Source organism: Girardinichthys multiradiatus, chromosome 20 (genome assembly GCF_021462225.1).
Source record: "Girardinichthys multiradiatus isolate DD_20200921_A chromosome 20, DD_fGirMul_XY1, whole genome shotgun sequence".
Lineage (NCBI taxonomy): Eukaryota > Metazoa > Chordata > Actinopteri > Cyprinodontiformes > Goodeidae > Girardinichthys > Girardinichthys multiradiatus.
In genome coordinates, this window is record NC_061812.1 from 16427641 (window position 1) to 16447564 (window position 19924).

The 19924-nt window shown below is 38.3% G+C and overlaps 2 protein-coding genes across 16 annotated transcripts in view; one reads left to right on the plus strand and one right to left on the minus strand.

The window, feature by feature from the left end:
- LOC124856622 (R3H domain-containing protein 2) overlaps positions 1 to 1509 on the minus strand; it is a 69185-nt gene extending 67676 nt beyond the window's left edge. For 8 of the 15 annotated variants that reach the window (XM_047347271.1, XM_047347277.1, XM_047347266.1 and 5 more), the window contains exons 1-2: positions 1242 to 1507; positions 859 to 911 (exon numbers count right to left, since the gene is read on the minus strand). The gene's annotated coding sequence lies outside the window, so the exon portion shown is untranslated. Of the gene's footprint in view, positions 1 to 858; positions 912 to 1241 lie in introns of all 15 variants that reach the window. The other 7 variants (XM_047347279.1, XM_047347275.1, XM_047347268.1 and 4 more) reach the window with 2 other exon arrangements.
- A 9415-nt stretch (positions 1510 to 10924) lies between these two features.
- Positions 10925 to 14721, plus strand: LOC124856416 (inhibin beta B chain). The gene is made up of 2 exons (XM_047346802.1): positions 10925 to 11462; positions 13319 to 14721. Exons 1-2 carry the CDS (start codon positions 11093 to 11095, stop codon positions 14098 to 14100), a joined length of 1152 nt encoding a protein of 383 aa, XP_047202758.1. The 5' UTR covers positions 10925 to 11092; the 3' UTR covers positions 14101 to 14721.
- Positions 14722 to 19924: the final 5203 nt, after the last annotated feature.

The window sequence follows — 19924 nt, forward strand, 5'->3', positions numbered from 1 at the left end:
CCACAAATTCAAGTTCACAACCAGAGATTTGTTTTTTGAATAATTCTTTCTCAGTGAAGTTTTGGCCAGTAATTGCAGTGTGAACCCAGCTTGAGCAAGCAGCCAATAGCCATATGTATCTAGAGCAAGGAAGAGGTCTTCAGTTCCAAAACAATGAAATATGTGTGTTTTAAATTAATTTTCAACACTGTATTGTTCGCATGATAGTCTTCTGAGTAAAAAGTATTTTTTTGGAAATATAAAATTTTTAAAATCTAACATGAGATCATAAGTACTGGGGGGGAAATTATCCAACTCAATCATGAAAGACTTTTTTACAAAAGCTCAAATTACAAACTTTGCACCGCTTTTATTCACTGAATATTTCATAGAAAGACAAAACATAATATGGGAAGTCATTATTTTCTGGTATACTGTGTAGAATAAATTGTTATATTACCTCAACCATTTCTGCAAACAACAAACCGATAACCAAAAGTTAATTAAATACAACATCTACATAATGTTGTCGTCACTGAATCAGTGTGCACATGCATATCTAAATGCTGTGTGTATGGCACACTGGTGAAACCATTCACTGTGTGCTTTAAGCATGGCTGTAAAATGTCCTAATTTTAACATTTGGACCCATCCACAGCAATAAATGCCTTAATTTCCACTTTAGTCACACATTCGCCGAGTTTAAAAAACATTTCTCATTTACCAAGAAGAAGCTTGAGAGCTATCTTGGCCATCTCGTGTCAGCCATTGAGAACGCGGATTTTAAAAATGGTGTTTCATGTTACATTACAAATGAGACTAAAGATAGTAGATCATCAATTATAGATTATACCAAGTCATCTTCGAGATTAAGCTTACCCGTTTGGTGGCCGTGTGCTTTGACTCCCGTGTGGAAAACCTTCAAGTTGTCACTGTAAAGAATACATGGCAGTATGGTGAGTTGTGGCTGTGCAGTTGACTGAAAATATTAGCCGCTAACAATAGCTAGCTCCTCGTTCTAGCCTGCTTCCTCCAAAGAGTATAATTAGCCACCAAGCTAATATTAGCCCGACTAGCTAGCCTTTTCTTTTCAATGTACGCTAACTATCCAGAGCGCATAAAACCCACTGTTTATGTTATTAACGTATAGCAGGCAAGACAATACGTGTCAATAGCGACGTGAATCTTGTTATAAAGCAGTTCCAGCATTGTTGTGTCCTTAAATCTGGGGATTAGATTTGCTAGCTTCCAAAATGACTTACCACTGCTAATGTGATGTTGCTGCTAGCCTGAGTGGATCACTGCGACCCGACTGTCAAAATAGCGCCGCGTGAGGAGACAGAGCCACAAAAGTTAACGGCAGAAAAGCAAGCGCTAAAAAGCAGGGCAGACAGCACTGTCAATGGAATACTGTTAAATACCAACAAAACACTAAAGAATAAAATGACAGAAATTAAAGAAAAAAGAAACAAAACACTAGTCCCCCTCTTCTCGGCCCCGGCTTGTGTGTCAGTCAGTTTTTGCCCCCCCCCCCTCACTGGCGGTTGACGTCAGTGACGTACCTCGCCGTCGCTCAGAGACGTTGAGAATACAGAGAAAGTTGATAAAGAGCTTAAATAGAAAAAAAAAGGAAAACAAGTAAGAAAATTAAAAACGCAGGATGTGATGCCCTTTGTGTTTCTGGTAGGTGGTTGTCAGTCAGACAAGGACTTTCAGTTGGTTCTATCCTGCTTCTTTGTACCTCATATTTGATTGGCTGCTTCTTGTGCAGATAGGCGGTAGCTGCCAGGTGTAAACTAATAAAAACTTTGTGTTTCAAATCGTACCCATAAGTATTTTAACAGAGGAAGACAAACACTGATAGCATATTTTGGTTTTCTTTGTCTATTTATAAGGGGACCTGCACATTAATCAACAGGAGTAGTCTATGGCAGTACGTTCTCTATGACTGGGCCAGATTTTTGACTACAGGCAAGAGCTGATTAAAGAAAACAAACTCTGATATACACCTCATTAAAGTATTGGCAATTTTTATTTTTTATCCAATAATTCATTTATGGGTTTTAAGAACAATCAGTCAGATATGCACAGAATATGTATGTACAGTGTTCCAAGTGGAATACCAACCAGAACAAGCTCCATGGAACATTTTGTGTGTGATTTTGGTTCTACAGTGTTGATTAGAAGATTTTCCACCGTCATCTGTATGAATGTCACCTTAATATTGGGCTTTTAATGAATTAACAAAGTTAATTCATGTTCAGGACTCTATAATCCATCAACAAAGAATGTCACTGAATTTCAAAAATAAGAGCAAATTTGAAAGTAGTTCAAATTTTCTCTCCTCTATACAGGTTCAAAATATACATACAGACTCAAAAACAGTTGCAATCATATATTTGCATACACCGTAAAAATATACCATAACCATTTGTTGCTGCCTGATACTAAATCAGAATAAACTTTTTCTGTTTTATGTCAGGTAAAATTACCTAAATTATTTCCATTTGCAACATACCAGAATAATGAAAGAGATAATTTTTTATTCATTTCTCAAAATTTAGAAGTTTACACACACTAAGATAACTGCTTTTAAACAATTTGGGAAAGCCCAAATGATAATGCCATTGCTTAATAAAATTCTGCAACAAATCAAACACAGCTTGGGTGATTGGGTAGCTTACAGGTTGGTGAATCCAGCCTCAGAGTAGGTAGCTGGGGTTATTGAGGGCTGTTTACAACTACCTGGATCCACTGGTTTCTGGGTTCCAGGGTGATCCGAAGGGTTACTCTCTTAAGCAGTCTGTCTATGCCAGAAGGTGCATATCCACTCCACATATCAACCACACAACAAAGCAAAGTACGTATGAAGAGGCTCTATGAAGCTGGTAAGAGAATGTAAGTATTTACAGTGAAGCAAGTCATGTACCACGATGGGCTGAAAGGGCACTCAGCAAGGAAGACACCATTACTCCAAAAGCAACATAAAAAGCCAAATTACAGTTTGTACATGAATACATGGACAAAGACCTTAATCTTTGGAGACATGTCCTGTTCTCTAATTAAACTAACATTGAAATGTTGGACATAATGGCCATTGTTACATTTTGAGGAAAAGGGATGATCTTGCAAGCCTGAGAACACCATCCTAAATGTGAAGTGTGGTAGTGGCAGGCTGGCAGCACCATGTTGTATGGGTCTGTTTCTACAGGAGGGACTGCTGCTTATCATAAAATTGAAAACATTGAAGCAACATCTCAAGACATCAGACAGGCTTGGGCACAAATAACTCTTCCAAACTGACAAAGACCCCACACATACAGCCAAATTAGTTACAAAGTGGACAACAAAATCAGTGTTTTGGAGTGACAATTTTAAAGGCCTGATTTCTGTTTCATTGAAAATTTGTTAGCAGAGGTGAAAAGCTCCGGTGAGCAAGGTGGCCTGACTCACTTACACAACGTCTGTCAGAAGGAATGGCCCAAAACTCCAGCAAACTTTGAGAAGCTTGTAAAAGGATAATCAAATGTTTGACCCAGGTCATAGAGGGTAAAAGGCTTTTCCAAGAAATGGTATGGAAATGTACAGTCATGTTTAATAAATCACAATATGTGTTTCAATGAGGCTCGTTTGTCAGATTAAATGTACATTTTCAAAATAACATTTGAGCAGGTATTAAGCCTACTTTTCATTAAGCCCACTTTCTGTATTAGAAATGTCTTTTTTATTGGTCTGATGTAATAGTGTTATCTTAAATGTTTTCATTAGCTGCTGTTGGGACCCACAGCCATGGATTGCAACATGAAAACTCCGGTACAAACTTTTCTGGAACTTTCAAAATAAATTGCATTTAACCGACTTCCAGCACAACTTCAGAAAGGGAAGGGGGGGTAACAGTGCACTTCCCATGATACCACTGCCCGTATAAAACCCCCACCTTCCCAATGGTCCGATCTCTTCCACACGGCCTCCAGAGGGACCGGACAAGGGGGACACAGCACGCTAATGTCTCTTTGCTGGCAAAAAGCCATAACTCTTCAACTGGATCCAAGGGTGTCATATGGTCATCGATCATACGCACTGAGTTAAGTTAAGTACGAATGAATTACTGTCTGTGTACCCGGTAGATTAGTTCATGAACGGGGTGATTAAGTACAAGTGTTGCTTGACTTTCTCTCTGAGATCTACAGACTGCAAACTGAGAATTCCCTGCAGAGACTCTGTTTCTACGACGACGAGTGGAGTTTTCAGTCTAAAAGGAGGACAACGGCACCGCATCACCGTGGTTACAGCAGTTAACGTGCAGTGTAGCTTTCACTGCTAACAGCTAAGGACACATGCTTGCATACTTAAGCCCATTTCTCCAGAAAGATTTGGTTCTTTTCCAAATTATTTCCTTAAATATTTGACCATTTCCTTAATAATATTTCTTTAAATATTATTTCAATAAATAAAGGCAACTAATGAGACACCGTTGAGAATTAGTCATCCAGAAGGTTGGTTTTATTCAGCAGATCATTCTTTAAAACAGTATTTTATTAAAATAAGATTTTATCTGATCTTGCATTGTGATTGGTTGTCTAAATGTTTGCTGATTATTGCCTAAGTTGGTTCCAAGACTAATTTAACTTCACTTCCAGATTCTTCAAGATAATCCTTGGTTCTCAACATAAACATTGCATGGTAATGTTGCATCACTCTTTCGGTCATGATTTTCAATCATCTTTAATCAACTTGTTTATATTGTACATAGCCCATTAGTCTTGCCTACTCTTTAATTCTGCTTAGTAGTTTAGTTGGATTGTTTTAGCATAGTAAAGAGTTTGTTGATTGAAATATGTTTGACTTTGAGTTGACTTATTTTTGTTAATAAATTCTTGTATTTTAAGAAATTGTGTGAATTCATTCCATGTGTGTGCAGAGTTTTGCTGTTCAATAATGTCAGAGCTTGGCTCACCCTTTTGATTTTGTCCTATTATCACTGCCTTACTGGGCTGGTATTCACAGGACAACCCTTAACAGACCGAATTATTATTTAATAAAATACTTAAAATATTAATATTAAATCTTAAATAATATTTTCAGATTCATAGTCACAACATATTATGGCGTCCCTGGGTCGGCATTATTATGCACAGCTTGCACTGTACATAAATGAGAATTAATAAACCACAACTGCACATTATTGATGTACCGAGTGATGAGCTTAAAACCAGCTGTCACTGGTCACAATAAGACTCAAAACATCAGAGTTCTAACATCAGATGCCACTGATTATATTTAAGAGAACATTATAACTCGTGACATTCCAGGAGTTCGCAATTTTAGACTTTTGTCAAATTAATAACTCCAATATCTCCGTGCTAGTAACAATCAACTCTGCTACATAGGCAACATTTTAGATGTTCTGACTCACTCTGGTTTCTTCTGTTTTAGCAATAACTTGAGACTTGGTTTAACTTCAGTTAACCTCACTGTCCAGACATTTGCTGCATATTTGTTGCCAGAGGCTGTGTTTTGTGTAAGGCTACAATTTGAAGCTGAATTAACTTTTCAGTTAATTTTAGGATCTTACCTAATTTTGATGCATGTATCCATTCAGGAACTTTATAGTTTGTTTTATGTTTTGAAAGAAAGGATTTATTGCCAGATTAAATCCCAAATTTGATCTAATCCACCGTGCCATAAAAAGGGGGGGGTGTATCAAAAACCAAATTGCAATTATTACACTTAGGAGGTGTAGCAATTTTCTTTTTCCTTTGCATTTTTAAACAAATTCCCTTAAAGGTTAAGAGTAGTGTCTAATCACTAGTTCTCCCAAAGAAAGGTGAAAAATTAACACTAAAATCACAAAATATCCCTAAAGAAAGGAGTAGCATTGTAACACTTAGAGCATAATGTTGTCATAGGTCACAGGTTGAATGATCAACTTCTGTGCCCGTTTTACAGTCATACAAATGTTTCCACTATATGTATAGTCAAAGATACATATATAGCTGGATATTGGTTAGATGTTGTTGCTTTTAGCAATTTCTCATAACTTTGTTGTTGCTTTGTAGTGTCTGCCAGAATGATGGAATCACACTCCATTATGAATTCAGCAGACGTGGAGATGCAGAAGGTTGTTGTTGCCGATCTCATCCGTTTGTCTCCAGATGAGCGGGATGCTTTAAATCAGTTTGACCTTGCTGCATGTGATAAAAAGATTAAAGAATTATTTGACCTAATTGAAAATCCAACTAGAGAGATTCTGATTTCAGATGTTGTTGCTAGACTTACCTTGTTGTATCAGCAGAAATCCCAACTGGAAGCTAAAATATATTTTCAGTTACAGACTGACCACCAGATGGCCCTTGATAGAGAGAATGCTGCAAAGCTTGAGCTCTCAAAAGCTGAGGAGAGAGCTGAGAGAGCTCAAGCAAAGTTAGTGGACCTGAAGGCAGATGAGCTCAAGAAAGCCTTATCCCAAAAGGGGGGACAGACCCACACCTCTCAGGTACCTGATTTGCATTTTCACTCACAGCACCCACAGCATGGGGCAGACTCAGACAGCAGGCGTACAGCACATACAGAGTCTCCCCTTTCTAAACTTAGTCCAAGTGTTCAACTTACTTCCACAGACCTTAACAGAAATGTTGGAAGTCAGATGGTCTCCAGTGGCATCCTGCCAAATCCCATTGCAGTGAACAACCACTAAGATGACCAAGTGCCGGACTCAACGTGCACAAGTCGTCCAATTGGATGGAAGGCCCACCCGATCTGCACCCCTCTCCCTTCTGACTCTGTGTCGACCCCTAGGGGCCAGGAGAGACGCACATGGTTCTCAGGTGACTCAATCCAACCTGACCCACCTCCACTTGCACGAGTCCATTCATTAGAAAGCTCTCATTTAAATCATGAGAAAACCTGTTTCCTTCCCCAGAGGTTAGATCATAATCTTCCACCATTTCATGAATTTAACCAGCGTGACTTCTCAGATGGACGTGGTCCACCTTGGGAGCACGGGGTCCGTTTTAAACAGCTTGAATCCCTTGCTAAAGACATAGAAGTTTTTGATCCAGGTAGCCAGGAGTCAAATATTGAGGCTTACCTGCTTGAGGTTGAACATTGTCTTCTTGACTTGCGTTTTCCTTCTGATCGTGAGAAGCTGAGGCTTATTTGGAAAACAGCTAAGAGTGTTCATGTGTTCATAAAAACTCTTCCTCCAGAAATTAGTGACAGTTATCCAGCTCTTTGCCAGGCTCTTAGAGAAGAGTACTATGTTTACAGAGATGAAGCCGCTGCCACTATTAATGCTTTGACAGTTTTGCAAAAACAAGATGAACCTCCCGGAGAATATTTCCACCTTTTGAAGAATGCTTATTTTCAGGGATGTTATGCTCCAGCAAACTTTTAAGTCTTTATTTCTTCACAATCTCCACGTTAGCGTGCAGTATGACGTGACCATGCATCGGATAACAGAGAATCTCTCCATGCAAGAGATTCGTAGATATGCACAGGTTGTGTGGGAAACACGTGTCTGTTCAGACAGAGCAGGAAAAGGCAAAGTTAGAGTGTTAAACATTCAAACTGAGAACAGGCCTAATAAGAAGCGCAAAGTAACTCCCCAAGTGATGCAACAGAACCAGGGGGGTGGTAACTGGCATCAGCCAAAACCCAAGCCACCAGTTAAAAGACAAACACCTTTTCACAGTGCAACATCAAACTGTAAGGTTGGTGGTAAAGAGTGGAGCCACTCCAAAGATGTCATCACAAAGGAGGAGTTTGAGATGATCTGCAGGTGCGTTATAACTGAGGTAACGACGTTCTTAAAAGACACGGCAAGCCGATGCAGTCCAGAATCAACCCTGTAAAATCTATCAAACAAGGTATGAAGATGGTAAATAATTTCCAACACCCTATATTCTGTTTTAATTTTTTTCTTTCTTATGGTTTTGAACTTCAGAAATTATTAAGGTTTTAAAAGCAGTATTATTATGGTGTGAAAATTATTACATGATTTTTTTTTTTTTTATTTAAAACATTTTATTAGTGTTAGTCTCTGCCCAAGCCTGCCTCACTCCTGTCCAAACACTAACCTCTGAACCAAAATGAACTGTTGAACTTTGCCTACCTGCAGGAACCCAGTGACTCTTTTCACATGGCTGAGGACTGATGGTTAGCCACAAAGACTGTGGACTTCATCTCATTCTTCGGAACTAAAGGGGGGATGTTGGGACCCACAGCCATGGTTGTAACATGAAAACTCCGGTACAGACTTTTCTGGAACTTTCAAAATAAATTGCATTTAACCGACTTCCAGCACAACTTCAGAAAGGGAAGCGGGGTAACAGTGGACTTCCCATGATGCCACTGCCCGTATAAAACCCCCACCTTCCCAATGGTCCAATCTCTTCCACACAGCCTCCAGAGGGACCGGACAGGGGGGACACAGCGCGCTAATGTCTCTTTGATTTTGTCCTATTACCACTGCCTTACTGGGCTGGTATTCACAGGACAACCCTTAACAGACCGAAATATTATTTGATAAAATATTAAATTATTAATATTAAATAATATTTTCAGATTCATTGTCACAACACTGCAAATCAAACGTTATCATAATGAACAGCAATAAAGGCTTGGAAACATCAGTCTATATCTAGTCTATATAATGTATTTCCCTTAGTTGAGTAAGCTACTGAAATAAATAAACTTTGCCACAATGTTCAGATTTATTCAATGGGTCTCATGGTAAACTTCTGAATTTGAAGACAGTTAAAAAACATCTCTTGCTCATTATTCTGAGTAAACTGTTTAGCATATATATATATATTGTAATCTAAATAGCCTATTCTCAGGCATTGAGAAAAAATGTTATGTCCTTTTTACATGTTATGTGTCTAGTTTCAAATGTATATACAGTCCCAGCTATACTCGGAGAAATGCATGTTAGTACGTTAAGGAAAAAAACCTTTTTGTAGCAAGCAACAAGCTTAATCTTTAACCACTATTCTTGGCAGTAATGGTAGACCTAATTTAAAGTGGTTTTCTTTCCTGGTATGGGTAGGGCAGCTTTTAAGAATTGTCTATACATTTTGGGACCATTCCAGAAGGTTAATGTTAGCTTCTTTATCAATTCTAAAACCTGTTGTGGCGTGTTTGGGGTCATCGTCCTGCTGGAACATCCTGTTCTGCCAAAGTTTCAACCATCTTGATTTGTGTTGAAGTTGAATTTCAGTGTAGTCAACTTTCTTTAGAATCCTATTTACCCACTTTGTTCAGTTCACCAATATCGGTTGAACACATTTGTTCATCTCATTCCTTGGCTTTTAATATCATTCCGGTTTGAAAGTCTTGTAACTCCACCTTGTAATAAATGACCCTAAGCACCCTGAAAGACAGACAATGAAATGACTGCATCTGTGTTAGAATGACCCTATCAAAGTCCAGACCTAAGTCAAATGCAGAATCTGTTGACTTAACTGGAAATGAAGAGAAATTTCTTCACAAACTACAGTCAAGCCCAAAGTTATTCATAACCCTGGCAGATTTGGATTTAAAGTAACCTTTTAATTTTATCAACATGTTTTAGCATTTTATGATTGTTTTCTTTTTATGCAAGAATTATAAGTGCTTGACATATTAAACTGTCTTTTAAAACAAAGTTTTAAGTTATTTTAATGTCTCTTGTTTGATTTCCGGCCTGATTCAGACCTAGTGTGCTGTGTCAATAAACCAGCATTACCTTGCGTTTTGAGAGATTTGTCTCATGTCCAATCAGTAACACTTTCTTGGTTGAATGAAAATATAAATTTTAAATCATTATCTGCCCGGTGTGTAAAAAGTTTGGGCTTAACTCTACACTGGTCTCAAGATTCTAATTAAATGCACAAAAAAAATTATTATTACTATATTGGTGCATAATGGTGCTTTAAAAATAGTATTTATTATTTTTTTAATTGTTCTTTTATTACACTTTGGACAGCCAGTGAATTTAGTTGTAGTACCTCCCATTCCCCACATGTCGGCAGACAAGTAGCCTAATCCTGCATCAGGGAGTTGGAGTATTTAGCCTTGAGGTTAAAACGATCAAATGGAAAATTAAACCGTGGTTAAGTTTATGTGAAATGTATGGTTGTAACCATTTAAAAAAAAAAAGTTTTATTAGCATGTGGGGTGTAGGTGTCAAGGAACGCTACAGCCACAGCATATTTATGCATTACTACCTACTTTATTTGATAACTATTTGCAAGGATTTGGTGTATGTGAGGGACGTTAGGCTGCACACAAATTGACAAGCAAGTCTAGGAAATTTTTATTAAAAGGTTTAATTTGAGCATTTTCCAATGTTTTCGATTACTGGCTGACATAGACATCGCCAGAACCCGGGCTGAGAAAAAACTTGTAGCAGCTTGACAAAGTTGTTCTTCTGCTGCATCTCTTTTTTCACTTCGTTACACTGCAGAGACACAGGCGAGGCTTTCTCTTGCTGCATGGTTATTGTGCTGCGATCGTGCAGACAACAAGACGGAACCTGTTTTTAAATGCCGCTGCCGCCCTCACAGAACCCAGCCCTTTCTCACACGTTAAACTATTCAATCGTTTACTGGCTCTGCCTCTCGGGTACCATTCTGAAACTGGGTCAAAGGGCACAGCTTTGCAACTTTGAACGCTTGAGATGTTATGGTTGCGCTAAAGAGCCCAACGTGGCACAGAAAGCGTAAGATGAGATCTGTGTCCACAAACCGATAACTTTACGCATTCATTGGGGTGCTATAAAGTGAGATCATGGTGTCACAACTTTAAGAAAAAAGTGAGCGTGAGTCATCTGCCAACGTGTGAGCGCGTGCTGTATGTGAGCGCCCGTGTTGTGGGAGAGGACAATCTGATGCGTAATTTCCCCGGTGTCCCGTTGCGCTCATTGGTGCGTCTCTGCAACGTGTCACGAGTTTTGGTGGATTACCCTAGATATCTGCAGCATCAGGAGGGTGAGATGCCACTCTGCCTCTCCAGCTTCTGCCCTCACAGTGTCACGGCTGCCAGCAAGAACCTCTGACAACGTCGGGTGGAAAGAAGCACGCTGGAGAGCTTTTAAAAGATTTTTATTAGTCAACTTACTCTGACTCCAAACATGCAAACCTTTTCTTCACACTGGAAGATGACGCCGTCAATTTCACTTGTTTCACTGCTTCTACTGAAAACCTTGCTGCTGAAGGGTCTCTGGGTGAGCGGCACCCCAGCCTGCGTGTCCTGTGGCTCACCGGCGATGGAGAAAGACGCAGAGGAGAGGCTGATGATAGAGATCGCCAAACAACAACTTTTGGAGAAGCTGCACCTGAAAGAGAGACCAAACATCACCCACACTGTGCCCCGAGTGGCGCTTCTCAACGCGCTGCGCAAGCTGCACTCGGGGCGCGTAAGACAGGATGGTACCCTTGAACTAGAAAACAGTTTACCAACCAAAGAGCAAGGCTATGAAATTGTGAGCTTTGCAGATATAAGTAAGTTGTGCTGTGTTTTCATACTGTAAAACTGTTTTGGCATGATATTTAAACACTGGACCTAAGCGCTTTTTGCTCAATTCCGTGCGTAAAATAGTGTCATCTTTATGGGTCAGCGCTCCCCTGCCCCTTTGACTTTGAATTATTGTTCTCATTTGAGAAATCAAGATAACCAGAATTCTTCCAATTTTATATATCTATTTATATACAGAAAAGTTAGATTTATAAGGTGCAAAATGCGCATTTAGTTGATTTTTGAAGTGCGACAAGCACCACGCCCCCTTCAGCAGTCATGAAGATTTAAAAATTCTACAGAGTTGTTTAAAAGCTTCAAAACCGTTTATCTCATTAACCTAAAGTGAACTTTAAAGTCCTGTAGTCACCATTTGTAATGTTCCCTGTTATGGGTAACTGACTCACTATCTAATAATTTGGATGCTTGATGCTTAAACAATACTAGAAAGATAAAGCTAGACTGACAGAGAAAACCATTTTAAGACAACGATGTCCTCTGGGCACATATTCACTTTCATAAAAGAAAAATGTGATAAGTAAACTACATAGAAGCTTTTAAACATAGAGAAATTACTGGAATTAAAAGTTATATAGTGCGTATGCATGGCACAGATGTGGCAAAAGCCTCTATTTGTCCAAGAAAACAGGTGGAAAATCTCAGTAAGTTAGGGAACAGATGTCAAACATATTCTTCATGCATTTTTCAAGATATAAAAACTCTTTGCGTTGTACAGAAGGTGTTAGCAAGCAGTTCTAAAGACATCTAAAGACTTAATCAAAAAGTTCCAGCTTAATTATTTTGTCCTGTCAGAGTTAACTATTGCATAAACATTCTAAAAAAGAATAAAGGTGATTGAAATAGGAGACAACGCTTGTCTTCTTCCTCTAAAAATCAATTCGATTTGAATTTTCTACCATCTTTGCCTTGGAATAGTATTCATACCCCTTGAATTTTTTTCTTGCTGAAAAGTGAACCTCCGCCTGTGTTTCAAGTCTAGTAGATTTTCTTCCAGTATTGCTTGGTGTTTAGCTCCAAACATCTTCCCAACCACTCTGACCAGCTTCTCTGTCCCTGCTGAGCAAATGCCTTCCTGCAGCACATGCTGCCACAACCATGCTTTATTGTGGGGATGGTGCGTTAGGGTGATGTGCAACGTTAGTTTTCCTCCATACATGTATAAAAAGTTTATTTCAGTCTCATTTGACCAAAGCACCTCCCTCCACATGTTTGATATCTTCCCATCATGGCTAGTGGAAAACTGCAAAGAGGGCTTCAAATGGCTTTCTTTCAGTAATGTTGCAACGTTTCCTAATAGGTCAGACTTGTAGAGTGCATGACTGACAGATGTCCTGCCAACAGATTCTCTGTGAGATGTTCAAGGCTTGGGAGGTTTGGTAAATCTAAACCTGGTTTTTAAGGGAATTGGCTACACTGGATTTTACTTAAAAGGATCACATTAAAAGAGGCTGAATACATATGCATGCCATATTTTTCTGATTGTAATTAGGGGAAATTTAAAAGCACATATATTTTTTGCTTTTCTCTTCTAGAAAATCCCAAAACATTCCTTTAGGTTTGTGTTTGTAAATTGACTGCATCTGAAAAACACAATCAAGGGGCATGAATCCTTTTGTAATGTACTGTTTGACTATTGATACAATGTTTCTATAACATGGACAAAAAATTACTTTACCTTTATTTAGATAAAGAGGAATTAATAGCTTTATCGTGCCAGTTTTGTTTTAACACATTCCCCCTTGGATTGAAGGTGACAACCTCTCAAAATGTTCAAAATATTAACAGTCTCTGTGTTCGTTTTTAAATTGTCATTGTTTCATAGGTGATTCAGACAGCGGTGAAAAGGCCAGCCTTAGCCTTACCTTTCAGTTTCTGCAGGAACGTGGCAAGAGCATCCAGGTCCTCCAGTCCTCTCTGTGGATCTATGCCCAGTCCTCCAAGGATCCTCACCGGAGCTCCCGCCTCCTTGCCCGGGTTTTCCTCTCAGCAGACGAAGGGACCTCTGGTTCTAATCGCACCCTTGTGATAGAAAAGATGCTGGAGGTTAGGGAGAGTAACTGGCACACTTTTCCCATCACCCGCACGCTGCAGACATTCTTGGATGGAGGTCAACGGCAACTCCAGCTTGAGGTTATCTGCGATGAGGATGGAAGGAACCTTTGCTCCTTAAATGGCTCAGCTGACAAAGCAAACCAGCCTTTCATGGTGGCCCAGGTACATCTGCGTGATGACCACTCCAAGCACTTAATCAGAAAGCGCTCTCTGCGCTGTGGCAGTGAGGTGACAGTCTGCTGCAAGAAAGACTTTTACTTCAAGTTCAAGGATATCCAGTGGGATGAGTGGATCATTGCACCTGAAGGCTACCACATGAACTACTGCAAGGGTCAGTGCCCCCAACATCTGTCTGGTTCCCCGGGCATAGCATCCTCATTCCACGCGGCAGTCTTCAACCAGCTTAAAGTCAGTGGCATCATCACAGACACGGTTTCATGCTGCATTCCCACAGAGAGCCGGCCACTGTCCATGGTCTATTTTGACTCTCAGCATAACATCGTCAAAAGGGACATCTCCAACATGATAGTGGAGTCCTGCGGATGCACATAAGGAACAGTATTAATGGCATTTTATTATAAAACAAATTTAACAGACTAAAAAGCTGAAGAGGTACGCCCGCTTTGGACAACTTACAGTAATGTTAATTGTTCAGACGCGGCTGAAATAGAAAATGAGGAGTATCCTAAGACACTAAATGCCTATATTATAATTTGTTTCATGTAATTGTTTTAAAAACCATCACTGTATATAAATGATAATATCATTTGTTTTAGAGGTTTTAAGTAACAAAATGCTTTGTCTCAAGGTTTACAGAAAAGTTTCTAGTGTTATTTTATACAAAGATAATCAAGGTTTATATTTGTAAAACTTGGATGTTGTAAAGAGATTATATTGATAAAGGAAAAATATATTGTACTACAAGGACAGTAGTACAACTTTTAGCAAAAGTTCAGAATATTTTTTAATTCTCAGGAAAATATTTCTTAATTTTTTTTAGAAAAGTGGAATTTATTCACCCAAATTTGGAAATTATGCAAATACACTAGATACATTTTGTTAAACAATATTTATTTGGTTCTTTGTTTTATAGCCGCTGTATTTGGTCTTTTCAAATCTGACGCCAGCAGTAAAGAAAAAAAGAAATCCAAAATAAAATTCCCAAAAATCTGAGGCAGGGGCATGTTATCCAATTTTTATTTGTATCTTATTTTCATTTAATTCATTTTCTCTAGTTATTTTGTGTATTCTTGTTCATGTGTTACATGTTGTTCTAGCCGTTTTCAGGTCTGAACTGCAGTTAAGCTACCACATTCTTTAACAACAGGGACACATTTTTATATTTTATTGCTTTTTTCCTCCCCTCATTTCATCCTCTCAGGCCCTGTTTTGTGTTCTTTATATTCAGGTACTGGTGGCTGTCTGATCTGACTTTTTTTTTAAATGTGTTACTGAGATCATGCTGGGATTTTGATCAGAAAATTCTGCCATGTCATTTTTATGAAGCACAGATCACCATAGATCACATCTATATTCGAGTTCCTTTTCAATTTAAGGCAACTACATGGTCTCTATTTAGATTTTTAAACTGACTGCCTGTTTTAGTAATGTGAAATTACACCACTGACCTGTTGCACATTTTTTAAAATGTTCAATTCAGCAATTTTTTGCAAAACGTGTGCTGTCTTCCAACTCTAAACAACAATACATAGAAACCTGACTCAGCTTTCACCTATGTCATACAAATAATTTAGCTCCCCTGAAATAGTGCTGTAATTTATATTCAAGATGAAGTCAAGTGATTTAAAAACAAATATGTTTTACATATACATGCAGGTAAAGTCTGCCCTGACCCCTGCCTATGGGCAGCCAGCACAGCATCCATTTGAAATGTGTTTGATCAGCATCTTCACTGTATTATTTACACAAACAATGTAATCACCTTTGCGGCTTTGCAAGTTTATGAACCCAAGGTCATTTCTCAGAAGCATGAGCAAACATTTAGCTATTGCCTCAATGTCTGCTCATGTGAAGGTCTATAAGGCAGGAGGGTCCGCATGTGCTGATGCACGTTGGCATTTATAGCTTTCAAAGTCTAAAGTTTCCAGGGGTGATGTATATTTAGTACCTTTCCAGCAATAGGTAATCAAGCTGTCTCTGTTTGTTAAAACGTCTTTATTGGCTTATATATCTAGACTTTACAATGCGTAAACTTTCTTTTAAGATTGGTATCATTATTTTGGTTATTAAACCGGAATACTCATACTGGGAAAATACACAGTGTAATAAAATAAAAAATATCACCATCTCAACTGAAATAACTCAATTTGAAGCATGATGATGGTAAAATTGCCTGTTATGGTAAAAGAGCACATGCTCATAAAAAGCCCTCATTGTTTTACTTACAACGCAGCTTTTCATAGAATTCAGTCATTCTGACAGTCAAAAACTGTAGTTTTGATAAATATACGTTTTTTCACACAAGGTTTTGAAAAGGATTTTGGGGAGAGATTTTATAGGCCTTAGTTCACAATAAGCGTTTTTTCAGTTGATGAACATCTCAGGGACCCACTGTGCTCCATCAACCAAGAGACACTGGGACGGAAATGTTTTATCCCCAGATAAATCATGACAACTTGGCATCAATTTCTCTGTTGGCCCAAATCATGATGACATCTTATCTTTCAAATATAGGTTCCAGATTTTCAGTCCTCCTTTTTTTGTAACTTACCCTGTTTATTTCTTCTAATATCTCCTGTCCCAGGAATTATTGTGACATGTTAATGCCACTGCTGCACAGTTAATACAAGCACTTTATCGCCCTTACTGTAGTTTCAGTGCAAACTTTGCCAGAGGGGTACTTTTTTACTGTATTTACAGCTAAGGTGGGCATGACCTAAAGTGTAAACAGACCCACAGGGAGCGTGTGTCCATCTGCTTACTTTCATAAGCTTTAGCTGTGTTCAAACATATTATGTTGTACATATACTTGCAGATGATGCAATGGATGGAAGCCATTCAGCCATTTAAATATATAATCATTCTCTTTATTTTTTTATATGATTCTATATTTTTGAAAACATTAATAATTTGTAATAGCATTTAATAAAAAGTGTTGAATTTATTTGATTTTAATGCATGTATATTTTTGAATAAAATATATGATAAACTAATCTATTGTGTTGCATTCATTGTGCATGTTTACATCATGACATCAACTCTTAAGGCTCAGGGACTGCACCACATAGAGGAGAGAAATCTCATCTCAGAATATACAACTTTAATAATCCATATTAAGCAATGTTCATGTAGTTGCATGCATATTAGAAAAATAAGCACTTAATTCATTACCATAAAATTATTTTTGTGCACAAAATCATGAAATTCATACCTTTATACTGCTCCAAGAAGATGCACGTGTCATGCAATCATACCAGTGCGGTTTCTAGGGCAAAGAGCATGTATGCTCATACAAACAGTACAAGTGGCTTTATGGACCGTCTGTGTTTGATGGGTAAACAGTTGTTCCATTCCCCTGGCATGTAGTGACTTTTAAATTACGCATTTACATTATGGACTAATTGCAATCTAAGTTTGAGGCACTAGTATAGGAGTAAGTATATAATCATTTCTACAAAGAAGAAAGAAAGCATCTTTTCTATCATAAACTGTGGCAAGCTAACGCACCAAACATATTCCACATCAGAAGAAAAATTGCATTTTCACTGACATTAACACATTTTTTAGTTTAAATCTGTGCTAGCCGAACTGTGCAAAATGTTAAGGACCAAAATATCTGACTTTACTGAAATTTGCTAGGTCATAACATAATGTCCCTACCCCGAAACAAATTTCCCAACTCTACCTAAGAGGCCAACAGTACAGTCATGTTACATCATCTAAAATGGACTATAATCGTCTGATGCACCATGGCACAAAAAAATGTGAGCAATATTTGAGCAAAGGAACTGTTTATCTACATTCGATCCCAAATAACTGTTAATATAAAATGCCAAAATCAGTAATAACTCAACTATTATATGGCACAACTTTGATCATACAGTTGAGTAACGTTTCTTTGCACTAGCCGTAGGTTTTTTAGTGCTATCATCAGAAACACAAATTAATATTAATATATTCTGGTCATTTAAGTGGTTTGAATCAACATGTTGGACACTTTACCTCTTGCATAGAGGCACAGCTAAGATAAATCAATCACATGCTGTCTCATGACATGTATTTGGGAGAAAATGTTCAAGAATTTTTCTAACTAGATCTTTGGATTCAGACTGGTATCTGAAGCGTTTGTAGTCGTCTGATCTACCAGGGCCTGCAATGAATTTGCTAACATCTTCACTGAAAAAACCCAAAATATCAGTGGGGCAGCCGGCACATCCATACCAAGTCCAGTACCACATCCCATAACACATCCCTTTTGTCAGGTGTTTTCCCCCAGGCCCTAAAACCAGCAATTATCAAACTTCTATTGAAAAAGAGCAACTTGGACAAGCTGCTACTACAGAACTACAGGCCAATATCAAACCTCCCCTTCATCAGTAAGATTACTGAAAAAGCTGTGTTTCAGCAGTTAAACGACGACCAACCGCTTTGATGTCTTCCTGTCAGGCTTCCTCCTCACCACAGTACAGAGACTGCTCTTGTCAAGGTGTTCAATGACATCCGTATAAATGCAGACTCTGGAAGAACCACAGTGCTGGTATTATTGGACCTTAGTGCAGCATTCGACACTGTTGATCACTCCATTTTATTAGAGCGCCTGGAAAACTGGGTTGGCCTTTCTGGTACAGCACTCAATTGATTTAAATCCTACTTGAAAGACAGATACATTTTTGTGTCAGTAGGTAACTTTACACAAAAATCACATGTGGCGTTCCCCAAGGGTCCATCTTAGGGCACCTCCCATTCAATATCTAGATGCCCCCCCTAACTAAGATTATAATAAACAACAACATAAGTTATCATAACTATGCAGACGACACACAGCTATACGTTACAATGTCACAAGGTAACTGTGAACCCATTTGAGAGTTTGGTAAATGCATAGAATAAATCAATGCATGGATGTGCCAAAGTTTTCTTCAGCTGAATCAAAACAAAACTGAAGTAATACTTTTTTTGGACTAAAGGAAGAGCGTTTAAAAGTTAGCACACAGCTTTAGTTAATACAGCTAGAAACCACCAATCAGGCTTGAAACCTGGGTGTAGTGATGGACTCAGACCTGAACCTTCAGAGGTGCATAAAGACAGTAACAAGGTCGGCCTTCTATCACCTAAAGAACATCTCCAGGATTAAATGACTAATGTCTCAGCAGGACCTTGAAAAACTAATTCATGCGTTCATCTTTAGTAGAATTGATTACTGCAACGGTGACTTCACAGATCTGCCTAAAAAGTCGATCAGACAGCTGCAGTTGATCCAGAACGCTGCTGCCCGTGTCCTCACTAGAACTAAGAAATGGAGCACATCAGCCCGGTTCTAAAGTCCCTACACTGGCTCCCTGTAGCTCAGAGAATAGACTTTAAAATACTTCTGTTGGTCTATAAATCACTGGCTTAGCACCAAAATACATGACAGACTTGTTGTCAGTATATCAACCAGCCAGACCTCTCAGGTCTTCTGGCTCAAATCTACTTTGCATACCCAGAATCAGAACCAAACATGGAGAAGCAGCTTTTAGTTCTTATGCTCCACTAATCTGTAATAAACTCCCAGAAAATTGTAAAAACGCCGAAACCCTAAGTTGCTTTAAATCAAGATTAAAAACCTATTTGTTTAGAGTGTTTAGATAGTACTGTGGCTATGCTATCTATACATTATTTGTTAAGTTTTCAGTCCATCTTTCCTGTCATTTTCTTATCAATCATTTTATCATACATTTTTCATTTTTAATCTTTTTTATTATCATCTTATCATTTTAATTTACATTTTTTTTCTTTTAGATTATTTGTGTTTGTTAATTATTTAATTACCTTTATGCCACTGTAATGTACTTGTACATTCAAGGTTGTGCTGGAATAAAACAAAGGACTACAACCCCAAAAATGGAACCAAAGCCACAATGGAATGGCTTAGATCAAATGTAGTTGACCTACTTAAAAGGTTAAAAATTAAAATGACCTAGTGAAAATCCAGATCTAAAGCCATTTGAGAATCTTTGTGTAAGACTTGAAAATGTTCACAGATAACCCATATCCAGTTTAACTGATCAAGAACTATTTTGCAAAGAAGAATGGGGACAAATGTCTGTCTCGAGATGTGCAACACTGATGGAAACATACAGTGCCTTGCGAAAGTATTCGGCCCCCTTAAACTTTTCAACCTCTTGCCACATTTCAGGCTTCAAACATAAAGATA

What these genes read in the sequence shown, in the direction of transcription:
- LOC124856416 (XM_047346802.1), top strand. Translation starts at nt 11,093, where the DNA reads ATGCAAACCTTTTCTTCACACTGGAAGATGACGCCGTCAATTTCACTT. An exon ending in TGTGAGCTTTGCAGATATAA is followed by an intron (nt 11,463 to 13,318) that starts GTAAGTTGTGCT and finishes ATTGTTTCATAG; the next exon opens with GTGATTCAGACAGCGGTGAA.